General features: G+C 41.5%; 2 protein-coding genes across 4 annotated transcripts in view; both read left to right on the top strand.

Annotated features, from left to right (window-relative positions):
• The window catches only part of Plin2 (perilipin 2), a 28160-nt gene extending 23682 nt beyond the window's left edge, over positions 1 to 4478 (top strand). For all 3 annotated transcript variants that reach the window (XM_052176718.1, XM_052176719.1, XM_052176717.1), the window contains one exon: positions 4298 to 4478. In XM_052176718.1, coding sequence (XP_052032678.1) covers positions 4298 to 4378 — 81 coding nt within the window. In that variant the 3' untranslated portion in view covers positions 4379 to 4478. The remainder of the gene's footprint in view (positions 1 to 4297) is intronic.
• A 3694-nt stretch (positions 4479 to 8172) lies between these two features.
• The window catches only part of Haus6 (HAUS augmin like complex subunit 6), a 37068-nt gene continuing 31385 nt past the window's right edge, over positions 8173 to 13855 (top strand). The window contains exons 1-2 of the mRNA XM_052176715.1: positions 8173 to 8516; positions 12135 to 12230. Coding sequence (XP_052032675.1) covers positions 8389 to 8516; positions 12135 to 12230 — 224 coding nt within the window. The 5' untranslated portion in view covers positions 8173 to 8388. The remainder of the gene's footprint in view (positions 8517 to 12134; positions 12231 to 13855) is intronic.

The following is a 13855-nucleotide window of genomic DNA, read 5'->3' as shown; positions in this document are numbered from 1 at the left end:
TTCTTCCTTTCCAATTTGTATCCCTTTGACCTCTTTTTGTTTTCTAATTGCTCTAGCTAGAACTTCAAGTACTCTATTAAATAAATATGGAGAGAGAGGGAAGCCTTGTCTGGTCCCTGATTTTAGTGGGATTGCTTCAAGTTTCTCTCCATTTAGTTTGATGTTGGCTACTGGTTTGCTGTATATTGCTTTAATTATGTTTAGGTATAGGCCTTGCATTCCTGTTCTTTCCAAGACCTTTAACATGAAAGGATGCTGAATTTTATTAAATGCTTTTTCAGCATCTAATGAAATGACCATGTGGTTTTTTTTCTTTGAGTTTGTTTATGTAATGGATTACATTGATGGAGTTCCGTATATTGAACCATCCCTGCATCCCTGGAATGAAGCCTACTTGATCGTGGTGAATGATCGTTTTGATGTATTCTTGGATTTGATTGGCAAGAATTTTATTGAGTAATTTTGCATCGATATTCATAAGGGAAATTGGTCTAGGGTTCTGGTTTTTTTTTTTTGTTGTTGTTGTTGGATCTTTGTGTGGTTTTGGTATCAGCAAAATTGTGGCTTCATAGAATTAATTGGGTAGGGTTCCTTCTGTTTCTATTTTGTGGAATAGTTTGAAGAGTATTGGTGTTAGGACTTCTTTGAAGGTCTGATAGAATCCTGCACTAAAACTATCTTGTCCTATGCTTTTTTTGGTTGGGAGACAATGACCACTTCTATTTCTTTAGGGGTTATGGGACTGTTTAGGTGGTCTATCCGATCCTGATTATACTTTGGTAATTGGTATCTGTCTAGGAAATTGCCCATTTCCTCCAGTTTTCCAGTTATGTTGAGTATAGGCTTTTGTAGTAGGATCTGATGATTTTTTTAATTTCCTCAGTTTCTGTTGTTATTTCTCCCTTTTCATTTGCGATTTTGTTAATTTGGATACTGTCTCTGTGCCCTCTAGTTAGTCTGGCTAAAGGTTTATTTATCCTGTTGATTTTCTCAAAGAACCAGCTCCTGGTTTTGTTAATTCTTTGTATAGTTCTGTTTCTACTTGGTTGATTTCAGCCCTGAGTTTGATGATTTCCTGCCTTCTACTCTTCTTGGGTGTATTAGCTTCTCTCTGTTCTAAAGCTCTCAGGTGTGCTATTAAGCTGCAAGTGTATGCTCTCTCCAGTTTCTTTTTGGAGGCACTCAGGCCTCTTGACACTGCTTTCATTGTGTCCCATAAATTTGGGTATGTTGTTCCTTCATTTTCATTAAATTCTAAAAAGGTTTTGATTTCTTTCCTTATTTCTTCCTTGACTAAGGCATCATTGATAGAGAATTGTTCAGCTTTCATGTGTATGTGGGCTTTCTGTTGTTTTTGTTGCTATTGAAGACCACCCTTATTCCATAGTGATCTGATAGGAGGCATGGAATTAGTTTGATCTTCTTATATTTGTTGAGGTCTGTTTTGTGACCAATTATATGGTCAATTTTGGAGAAGGTACCATGAGGTGCTGAGAAGAAGGTATATTCTTTTGATTTAGGATGAAATGTTCTATAGATATCTATTAAATTCATTTGGTCCAAAACTTCTGTTAGTTTCACTGTGTCTCTGTTTAGTTTGTTTCCTTGATCTGTCCATTGATGAGAGTGGGGTGTTTACGTGGCCCACAATTACTGTGTGGGGTACAATGTGTGCTTTAAGCTTTAGTAAAGTTTCCTTTACGAATGCGGGTGCCCTTGTATTTGGAGCATAGCTGACCAAAATTGAGAGTTCTTTCTGGTAGATTTTTCATTTCCTTTCCTGGTAGATTATAAAGTGTCCTTCTATGTCTTTTTTTGATGACTTTTGGTTGAAAGTCTATTTTATTGGATATTAGAATGGCTACTCCAGCTTGTTTCCTGGGACCATTTGCTTGGAAAACTGTTTTCCAGCCTTTTACTCTGAGGTAGTGTTTGTCGTTGACACTGAGATGCATTTCCTGTGTGCAGCAAAATGTTCGGTCTTATTTACGTATCCAGTCTGTTAGTCTATGTCTTTTTATTGGGGAATTGAGTCCATTGATGTTAAGAGATATTAAGTAATAGTGATTATTGCTTCCTACTATTTTTGATGTAATTTTTATGTTTGTGTGGTTATCTTCTTTTGAGTTTGTTGAAATATTAATTTCTTTTTTTTATCTAGTGTGTAGTTTCCCTCCTTTTGTTGTTTTCCATTCATTATCCTTTGAAATACTGGATTTGTGGAAAGATATTGTGTAAATTTGTTTTTGTCATGAAACACCTTGGTTTCTTTATCTATGGTAATTGAGAGATTTGCTAGATGTAGCAGTCTGGGTTGGCATTTGTGTTCCCTTAGGGTCTGTATGACATCTGCCCAGGCTCTTCTGGCTTTCATAGTCTTTGATGAGAATTCTGGTGTAATTCTGATATGTCTACCTTTATATGTTACTTGACCTTTTTACCTTACTGCTTTTAATATTCTTTCTTTGTTTAGTATATTTGGTGTTTTAATTATTATGTGACAGGAGGAATTTCTTTTCTGGTCAAACTATTTGGAGTTCTGTTGGCTTCTTGTGTGGTGATGGGCATCTCTTTCTTTAGGTTAGGGAAGTTTTCTTCTATAGTTTTGTTGAAGACATTTACTGGCCCTTTAAGCTGGAAATCTTCACTCTCTTCTATACCTGGAATCCTTAGGTTTGGTCTTCTCATTTTGTCCTGGATTTCCTGGATGTTTTGGGTCAGGAGCTTTTTGCATTTTTCATTTTCTTTGACTGTTGTATCAATGCTTTCTATGGTATCTTCTGCATCTGAGATTCTCTCTTCTCTTGTATTCTGTTGTTGATGCTTGAATCCATGATTCCTGTCTTCTTTCCTAGGTTTTCTATGTCCCGAGTTGTCTCCATTTGTGATTTCATTATTATTTCTACCTCCTTCTTTAGATCCTGGGTGACTGTGTTCAATTCCTTCAGATGTTTTGTTGTGATTTCCTTTAGTTCTTCAAGGGCTTCCCCACTGTTTACTTGTGTTCTCCTGAATTTCTTTAAGGAAGTTAGTTACTTATGTTCTTTTTGAAGCCCTCTATGAAGCCCTCCATCAGCATCATGACTTGTGATTTTAAATCCAAATCTTGCTTTCCTGGTGTGTTGGGGTATCCAGGACTTGCTGTTGTGGGTGAATTGGGTTCAGGTGGTACCATGTCGGTTTGATTTTTGTTAGCAATGTTTGCCTTTTGCCATCTGGTTATCTCTGGTGTTAGTTGGTCCTGCTCTCATTGGCTGGTGTTTGCCTCTCCTGTTTGCCAGCAAGCCTATCTCAGCAACAATGGGTGACCTGCTTTCCCCTGGCACAGATTGCTGTGGTGCTGCTGAGCTCCTGGATGCAGGTGGAGTCCTGGCGGTGTGTGTGTGTGTGTCCCAAGGGATCCTCTTACTCTGGTGATCCCTGCCTACCTGTCTGCCCCTCCCCACTGTCACAGGAGCAAAGATGGTGGCGGCCTTACCTGTGAAAGCGGGACTCCCTTCAGGTCAGATACTCCCTGGTAGGATATATGCCCAGATAGCTGTGGGGCTGCCCAGTTCCTTTCTGTAGAAGGAAGCCAGTTGGGTTGTGTCCTGAGCAATCTTTCACCCTGCTGTTCCCTGCGTACCTGGCTAAGCTGACTGCTTGGTCTCAGGAGCAAAGATGGTAGTGACCTCGGACCACAGGGCTCCCTCTAACCGTGGAACTCCCTGCAGGTCAGATGCTCCCTTTCAGGATATGTGCCCAGACAGCTGTGGGGCTACGCAGCTCCTACGTGCAGGTGGAACCCAGGCGGGCTGTGTCCCGAGTAATCTTTCACTCTGGTGTTCCCTGTGTACCTGGCTGAGCTGGCTACTTGGTCTCAGGAGCAAAGATGGTTGCAACCTTGGACCACAGGGCTCCCTCTAACCAAAACATCATTTTTTTTTTAAAAGAAGGATAATTACTCAAAGTGCTTTATGTTAATTAATTAATTTATTTATTGAGAGTGTCTCACTATGTAGCCTGGCCGGCCTGAACTTACAGAGATCTGTCTGCTTCTGCATTCAGAGTGCTGGGATGAAAGATGAGCACCTGGGACAACAAGAAAATATTTTATAAGTCTGCTCTAGCAGTGAACTAGTAAAGGAAAGTTTTAATCTGGTATGGCGGCGCCTGTCTAAATTCTCAGCACTGCAAGGGTGGAGGCATGAGGAGAGGCTTTGGGTCTGAAGTGTACTTGCTAACTGCCTGTTCTTTCTACCTCAGTTATCACCAGGAGAGAGTGCTTCTTTTAACATTTGAGGTTCTTCTTTCACAGATGCTTGATTTCACTGCTGTTGACTCGACATTGGAGACTGATGATGTTCCTGATATTATTCCTTTGGAAGAAGACAAATGAACCCGATGATCACACACTCACAGCCTTGTCCTCGTAGGCAAAAGACTACCCAACTAACACAAGGAGAGACCATTTTATTAAAAATGTAATATGTAGCTTTTTTAATGTTTGTATCACTTTTAGTCCTGTGGCTTGGTGAACATTACTCCTTTTTGGCTGCTTGATCTTAGTTGTAAATGACACGAACTTTTGTAAGAGATCTTGTTCTGCATCCTGTGTCACTTCTGTACCATTCTTTAAGGTTTAATTGCTGAAATGCCTCTATAATAACATTGGGCTGTCGGCTAGTGAGACGGCGTAATGGGTAAACGTGCCTGCTGACAAGCCTGATGGTCTGAGTTTGACTCTTTAGGACCCACACGATGAAATGCCTTTCTCAAACTGTTCTACACACACACACACACACACACACACACACACACCAATCTGTAATAAAAAATATAAAAATTGGGTAGTATAAAATTGGACCATAGAGTCTTTTTTTAATTGAACATTTTAATTTGCTATCTTCTGTTTCTTAGGAAATTCTTTTGTTTTGATTTTTTGTTTTTGAAACAGGGTTTCCCTGTGTAGCCCTGGGTGTCCTGGAACTCACTGCTTAGAACAGGCTGGTCTGGAACTCAGAGATTCTCCCGTCTCTGCCCCCTGAATGCTGGGATTAAAGTCATGCACTACCACATCTAGCATGCAATGGTCAAATGTATGACTCAAAGGCCTTCTAAGTCACCTTGCTCAGAGGATGTAATTTACAAAAAGGTTTAAAGATCAAGAGAAGTTTAAAAATTAAGTAAAAAATACTAGAGCTGCTTTACTTATTTTTCTTATCTTGTAATTTTTCTAGTTGGACCTGGTGATGCATGTCTTTTTTTTTTTTTTAATTTTCCCCCTTTCCTTTCTCCCTCTTGCTCCCGCCCCACTCACTCCAGTTCTTCATTTATTACTCATTACAGATGGTTGTGAGAAACCATGTGGTGGTTGGGATTTGAACTCATGACCTCTAGAAGTACAGTCGGTCCTCTTAACAGCTGAGCAGTTGAACGGCCCAGTGTTGAATGTCTTTAATCCCAGAACTCTGAAGGTTTTTGGGAGTTAGGAGGCAGGAGGATCAGAGTCCAAAGCCATCTTCTGGTATACAGCGAATCTGAGACCATTCTATGCTAGAGGAGTCTCTGTCTCAAGAAAGATAACATCATCAACATTTCTTTTGCACATGAAATTGTAAAGTGGTTTTTTTGAAATGCATTGTTTAGGTTTAAGGGAAGCAAAAGAATGCTAATGTAGTTCACCTAAGGCCACAGTCTTGCTGGTCTCAAGTAACTATACTTTGTGGTTTAAACATTCTCAAGTATTCTGGCATACACTCCAGAGGTAAAGGCAGGCACACCTTTGGGAGTTTGAGAACAGCCTGATTCTACATAGGCCAGGGATACATAATGAAACCGTATCTCAACAAACCCAAAACCTCTCATTCCAGTTGTCTTCATGAAAACAAGCAATACCTGTGCAGCCAATTTGGTTCTATCCGTCTCAGTGAAACTTGATTCAGTCATCGGGAAACACAAACTAGATCCTAAAGTGTATGGGCTTTCCCCTTCCCAAGTCCTGTCAAATTTTAAAAATCTTATTCTTGCCTCAGTGCTGGATTTGTTATAAAGATTAATAAACTGACTGACTATAGCAGGGCTCTCTTTGGCCTGCCAGTGGATGGAACACAGACAGGGAGACTTGTCATCCATAAAAGCCTAGGTACGATAGCTGGGCAGATTCTCAGCTATTCTCAACCGCCAATTCTGGCCTCTGTCCCTCCACAAGGCCCACTGCCTGTCTTTCTCTTCCATTCCCAGCATCTGTGGCTTCCCATGTCATGCTGGTGAATCCTTATGTCTGGTTCTTCTCCCAGAAACCCTCTGTCTGCCAGGAAGTCCCACCTTTCCTCTCCTGACAGCTATGGCCGTCATATCCTTATTAAACCAATCAGTAAGTGAGGAAAGTATGTGTTTACAAAATGCTGGGGCAGGTAAGAATCCATAAGAATAACAAGACCAAATTGTGGACAGTAGTCAGCTATCTGCTGGTACAGCATTCACTATTTGAATATACAAAGACAACCTTGACACAGTGCACAAAACGATTATCTCAATAACTGAATTTGTGAGAAGCCTAGTGGCACAAAATGTTGCTGGCCACATAACAGTCTCAAGTATTAATTAGCTAAACATATTCTAGAAACGAAAATCTAGATATATATTTTAGTAACTATGAATGTCCTTTTTGCTGAGGTTGTGGTCATGAAGTACCATTTCCCACTTAAAGAGAGCAGGGGTTCTAGAAGAAATGGCAGATTCCAGGTCTGAGGCAGGAACTGCCCAAAACGAGCCTTCCATTTCATGGAAATTTGAGTAAGTTCTCATTGTCCAAAGAAAGGATAACTTGAATTTCCATATCAGAAACAAATCCAGCAAAATGAATCCTGTACATCTGTGTAATTCCACGAATTCACGTATAAATATATAAGATGTGGAGGTATTGGGCTTCAAAGTTAGGAGGTTGAGATTATGCAAATGTTACAGCAAAATTGACAACATAAAAGGTTACATACCATGAGCAGAATGGAAGACGGACTTAGACAAGGCCAGTTAACTAGAAGCCAGATATTTAAAGTCACCTGTGTGGATAATGATAACACCAAAACCTCTTGTGAGCAACGTCAGATCTCAGAATGAACTCTGGTGCTCTGGAAATCTCAGATGCCCTCTTCGTAATCTACAGGAACTTGATTTTACAGAAGATGGTGCTTTAGAAGGTCAGGAGGCAGTTTATGGTAATGTGAAATGATAATTCCCACCTTGAAGGGCTTGTTATACAAGGGGTGTTGGAGAAAGAATAGCCATCAGTTCAGGGTGCTGAAAGGGGAAGGTGTATGCTTAGCACAAGGGCAGATTTCTGGTACAGCAAGATGAAGTCTGTGTGGTGGTGCCTCCCACCAATCCGAGCAACTGGAAGATGGAGAGCAGTCCAGAATTAGGAATTCAGGGTCACCCTCCTTTGGAAAGGGAGTTCAAACCCAGGAGAAGCTAAAGAAATCTTCTCGACCTTCAACCTCCACGACCAAAGAAACATTTGATATATAATTTTTTCCAAGCACCGGAGATGAGGTGATCAATGAACGGCTCCATCGGATCCGGTGGCTCTTGCCCATTAATTCCCATAGTAGGAAGATAGTTCCAGCCTTCCATGCCATCCTGGGCTACAGTCTCCCAGGTCAATTAGAGGTACACAGCAAGACCTTGTTTTTTGTTTTGTTTTGTTTTTTCGAGACAGAGTTTCTTTGTGTAGCTCTGGCTGTCCCGGAACTCATCAGTAGTGTTCTTGAACTAAGTTCTCTGCCTCTCGAGTATTGGGATTAAAGAAGTACACCGCCGCCTACATTGGACAACACCTTTAAAACAAAGGAAAAGATGATTTGTTCAGGGCCATACACGAGCATTACTTACTATAAGGGACTACAGTGTAGATTTTACTGAACAACAATCACATCCTGAGCAACAGAAACCTAAAACACAAAAGATTCCGGAACTAGGTGCAGAGGGCTCTAAAACACACCCGGCTACCGGACCTTGGTGTCAAGTTGCCGGTCCCGCTATGCTTTGTGGGTCTCATTCGTTTCTCTGAGGGACTTCCGGTGCAAGGAGACCGGCGCATTGCATGGTGGGAGATAGAGTCCTCTTAGGAAGACCAGTTCCGGAAGTCGGGCGGCACCTGCGCAGGCGCAGTGTATTCTTCCGGAAGCGCGGGAGTCTTGGTTTTCGCGTTGCGCCGCAGTCATTGCATTGTTTTTCAGGTCGCGTACGGCCTTGTGAGGTGGAATGGCTCTCGAGGAGGATTCAGCGGGCGGCCGCTGCAGAGGGGTTGCCGTCACCCCGGGATGCCTGTAGGAGGGAGGTCCAAGGGTCCTCACTGTTTCGGTGCCTTCGTTTTCCTCCGTCACAGTCGCGGTGCCTTTGGAAAGCATGAGCTCGGCCGGGCACTCCGCTTTCGAGAAGCAGCATCTCTGGATGTACCTGCAGGCGCTGGGTTTAGATTCGAGCTCCAGCATCGCGTTCGGCGGGAAGACGGTGCCGCACGCGCACCTCGGAGTGTAAGAGAGACCCGGGCGGTGGCGCGGTCCCTGGTGGTCAGTCACTGGCGGCAAAGCCCAGCTGCTGCCAGCCTGAGGCGGGGGACTGATGGTCACCAGTGTACGGGATGCGGGCGCGGGACACTTAGCGGAGTCTCTTGCAGTTGAGGCAACAGGGCGGGCCCGCTTAACTCCGCCTTTGTGGTCTGTAGTTGGTGGGAGGCGCGACGGGGGACTATACATGCAAACGTCAAATAACTAGTTAACTGTGAGTGTAAACTTTGAATCTGAACTAAAACATGTTACAGGTAGCCAAAACGTAATGATGCATGAAAATGAAAATCAAAAGCCGATACCTTTTCAAAAGTTTGCCACTACAGTTATGGTTATGATCACAAAATGAAATATTTTGTTTATATTTGTGTACTTTAGACAGGAGCTTCCGGTTTCAGGCCCCTTTCCTCCTTATAATTTAAAAGAATGATTCTGTTATTATTATATCACTATTATCACTATTATTTTGGGCTTTTTTTTTTTTTTTTGAGACAAAACCCCTCTGTGTGTGGAGTCCTGTGTGTTCTGGAATTTGCTCTGTAGACTAGTCTGGTCTTCCTTTGTCCCTGCATCCAGGAGTGCTGGCATTAAAGGCGTGTGCCACTACCGCCTGGTTCCTCTGCCTTGGTGTTTTGCTTGCTTGTATGTCTGTGTGAGGTTGTCGGATTTCCTGGGACTTTGTAGAACTGCCCTGTGGATTCTGGGAATTGAACCGGTGTCCTTTGAAGCAGCCACTGCTCTTAACCTCAGAGACATCTCTCCAGTCTCTGAATGAATTTTGTCTTTTGTTTGATTTTTTTTGTTCTTTTTTATTTTTTAAAATCTTATTAACATTGATTTGGTAATTGTTTAGTAGTAGTTACTACTATAACTGCAAGATTTATTTATGTAACAGCCCTGGCTGCCCTGGAGCTCTATTTGTAGATCAGGCCAGCCTTGAAGTCAGATATCAGCCTGCTCCTGTCTCTTATGTTCTGCGATTAAAATGTCCCACCAACCATACCTAGTTAAATGAATTTTTTTTGATGCATCAGACATTTTTATGCAATGTCAGTTAAACTGGTGTATGATAGTATGCAATTGTTCGCTTGTATGTTACACATGTTATTTTAGGGTAATTCCATGTCATACATGTACTTTTACTATTGAGAATGAAAGTAACTTTGCATACTAAAGGATGCCCTTTCCATTTCCTTTGAAATGGATGAACATATAGCCTGGCCTCCAGGTCTGCTTGCCTCTCTTGCCTAAGTGCTGATTTCCTGTTAACTTTTGCAGCTGTTACATCTTTCAAGATCTTCACATAACTTTGCCACCAGAATAGGGTGTTGCAGTTTCCAGAAACAGGGCTGGAGACAGTTTCTGTTATGTTCCTCACCAAGGACAAGAATAATCTGAGGACACATAACTCCTCTGTTGCCCCCATCTATTTAATTGTTTTCTTTTTTGTTTTTCTTCCATGTTTGTTCTTTTCAAGATAGGGTCTCACTATTTTGTTCCATGGCTAAATAGTCAATGGTCCCAGAACACACCGTGTAGACAGGGCTGGCCTCAGACTCACAAGAGCTCCATTTACCTCTGTTTCCTAGGTACTGGGAATAAAGGCACGAGAATATGCTCAGGTGTTTTGTTTCTTGAGATAGTCTTCCTCCACCCAGCTGGCCTTGTGCTGGTGATGATCCTCCTGCCTTGACTTCCAGAGCCTTGGAGTGTGCCATTATGTCGGCACACTGTGTTCTAGTGACTGTGTTGATGCACATAGGCATCTATTTTTCTCTCCCCTCCTTCCTTTCATTTTTTTCTTTGGTCATGGATGATCTCGAGACAGGGTTTCTCTGTATAGCCCTGGCTTTCCTGGAACTCAGAAATCCGCCTGGAACCAGGCTGGCCTCGAACTCAGAAATCCCGCCTGCCTCTGCCTCCCAAGTGCTGGGATTACAGGCCTGCGCCACCATTGCCTGGCTTAATTTAAACTTCTAATCCTCCTGCCTCCACCTCCAAGTGTCAGGTGTGGTTGAAATATGTACCCTCACTCCCAGTTATTCATCTGTTTCTTAGTTTTTGTTTCATTTATTGTCTGTGCATGTGCAAGTGTAGGCCACAGCAAGTATGTGGATGTCAAAGGACAATGTTTAGTTAGATGGTTTACCTGAGTTTGGGACTAGAACTCAGATCTCCAGGCTTGCAGTCCCAGGAGGCAAGTTTTTTAACTTAGGTGTCTCACCTGTTCTTGATTTTTCTATATATGTGTGTGTGTGTGTGTGTGTGTGTGTGTATTTGTGTGGAGTCAGTTCTTTCCTGCCACCATGTGGGTGTGTCTCAGACATGGAACTCAAGTAGTCAGGATTAGTGCACGCACCTGTACCCGCTGAGCCACCTAGAGTGGACCTCTAATATATATGCACTATATATGCTGTATAGTAGTAACTACTAAACAGTTACCAAATCAATGCTAATTATAAGTTTAAGGGTGATATCATATGTTTACTTAAAAACAACAAATTCTGTTCACATCCGTAGCAAACTTTTTGTAATTCTATGTGTTTTTAGTTTATATGGGCATATGTTAACTTCTTTTGGGGGGTGCAAGGTTTGACAGCATTTCTCTGTATAGCCCTGGCTGTCCTGGAACTCACTCTGTAGACCCATCTGGCCTTGAACTCAGAAATCCATCTGCCTCCACCTCCCAAGTGCTGGGATTAAATTAAAGGCGTGTGCCACACCTGCCCGGCAATTTATGTTCTTTAGATTGTTTCAGTCCAAGGTATTTGTCTCAAAGACTGAATCTTGAAAGTCTCATTAGTTTTGTTAGGGAGCGGACTATAGGGAAAGGAGACCTGCATAGTTATCCACACCTGTAAACTAGCAGTGGGAAGGAAAAGAGAGCTGGAGGTGGTATATGTGCTCATTCAACAGGTGTTGAATGTACACCTGACCTGGGATATTTTGGAGAGGAGGCAATTTTTCTATCTTCTAAATAGAAGTTTTGTATGTGTAGCGAGGACAATCAAATCATTAATATATGTCTTAAGAAAAATAGTATAGTACTTAAAGAAGAATTTTGGATAAATTGCTATCTGTAAAAGATCTAAAATAGTTACTCAACAAATAATCAAGCTCTCAAAAAATGTTAGCTTTTGTTATTACTACTACTACAACTACTTATTAAATTCCATTATAGGGAGTATTCTCTGCTAGTTAATTAGGTTTTTGTCCCTTTCTGTTTAATGTTCATAGCAATAAAGCAGAGGCTAGTTTTTTATTTGGATCTCTGTTTTCACAGTCACAAAACAAAGCCTTGTGTGGTTGTTTTTTCTTCATTATTTACTCATTTTACATCTCTATTGCTGTCCCCTCCCTGAGTGACAAGTTCCCCCCCCCCCCAATATGCTTTTCAGTTGTGTATAAATGTGCCCGAATGAGAAAAATTAATTTGTCTTGACCTCTTGAGAAGGAAAAATACCAACAGGAGTGAACATGAAGGTAGTTATGATACCATAGAGCTTTAGTGTAATATCTAGACAGTTTTTGATGTTGAACAGCTTTATTAATCATTTAACTTTGCTTTTTCATATTAACCACTAGGAACATGTTTGACAAACTGAACCGTGATGCCTTTTATGTAGTTTCTTATTTTTTGTTTAAAACATTGGATGAGTCTCTTGCCAAAGAAGTTTTCAGGTAAGAAAAATTTATTTCATTGTCTTTATTTATTTTCATTGTCTTTTTATTTTTTTTTTCTTTCTGGTTTTTCAAGACAGGGTTTCTCTGTGTAGCACTGGCTGTCTGTCTCTGACTGTCCTGGAAGTCACTCTGTAGACTAGGCTGGCTTTCAACTCAGAGATCCACATGCCCCTGCCTCTGAGTGCTGGGATCAAAGTTCAGAGTGGTGTGCCCTTAGAAATCGGAGTGCCTAAGCTTTATGTAGCTGGGCCAGGCTTTGGGTGAGTGCTTGTGTGCTTATTTACAAAATTGTACATTTCCTAAATACTGTACATTTTGTTCTTTAAAATTTGACCTGCTATTCTTTATGGTCTTCTTCTGATGTGAGGATTGAGACAGGGTTTTTTCCTATGTCTGGCTAGCGTGGAGCTCAGTATGTATAATAGGTAGACCAGGCTGGTCTCTAGCATCTGCCTCTGCCTGTAGTGCTGGGATTAAAGGCATGTGCCACCACGTCAGCTTCCTGGTCTTAATGAGGTCTAAAAATTAATGGATTGATATATTCTTATTTTTTCTCTTTAATGATTTTATTTTGGGAGCACTAGAGAGATAGATGGCTATGATTTAGATCACAGGCTGTTCCTCCAGAGGACCTGGGTTTGATTTCCTACACCCACATGTTGGTTTACAAGCATCTGTATACAACTCTAATCCTGTCAAAAAGAGTTCCACTCTCTGGTGATGAAGCATTCAATTATGGGCCTGTGGGGGCATTGTTACTCAAAACACCACAAGGGATTTCAGATTTTTCTAAATTTTTTTCCTGATGAAAATCATCATGGCTCATTCTGTGCTTAAGATAATGTGAAGACAGAAGCAAGCATCATTCCTAAACCCACTAAGCTGAGAACAGAGATAGCTGTTTACATTCTAGCCTTCAGACCTATTATCTGCAAATGTGTCGTTTGGTTTTATTTTTCCTTGTGTACCATGGATTGAATTTACCCTGGTTATTCTAAAGTACAAAGTGATTCTTTTTTTGATGGATAGGGTCTCTCTCTGTGTAGCCCTGGTTGGCATAGCACTATCAGTGATCCTCCTGCCTCTTCCTCCTTTTTTCAGGGATTAAAGGCATGTACTATCATATTGGGCTCTAAGCTTGATTCTTTAAATAAATATACCCCAGTAAATAAACGTACAAAAATTATTGAGTGGAGTAATAGGTAAATTGTAAAGTGTCCCCCTCCCCCTTTTTTTCCATAGCTAGGGTCTCACTATTACCCCTTGCTGGCCTGGTTCTCTATGTACATTTTGAAATCATAGAGTTCCACATGCCTCTGCCTCCCCCCAGTGCTAGTATTAAAAGCTTGCACCAAGGCTGGGGAGATCGCTCAGCAGAGAGCAGCACTGCCCACCCTTCTAAAGGTCATGCGTTCAATCCCGGGCCATTGGAAAAATACTTTTGCTGGGCAGTGGTGGCTTAAGCCTTTATTTAATCCTAGCACTTGAAAGGCAGAGGTAGCCAGATTTCTGAGTTTGAGGCCAGTGTGGTCTACAGAGTGAGTTCCAGGATAGCCAGGGCTATACAGAGAAAACCTGTTTCTAATATAAAAACCAAAAAAAGAAAAGAAAAGAAAAAAGAA

Source organism: Apodemus sylvaticus, chromosome 3 (genome assembly GCF_947179515.1).
Source record: "Apodemus sylvaticus chromosome 3, mApoSyl1.1, whole genome shotgun sequence".
Classification (NCBI taxonomy): Eukaryota; Metazoa; Chordata; class Mammalia; order Rodentia; family Muridae; genus Apodemus; species Apodemus sylvaticus.
This window is presented reverse-complemented; position numbering and strand designations above follow the sequence as displayed.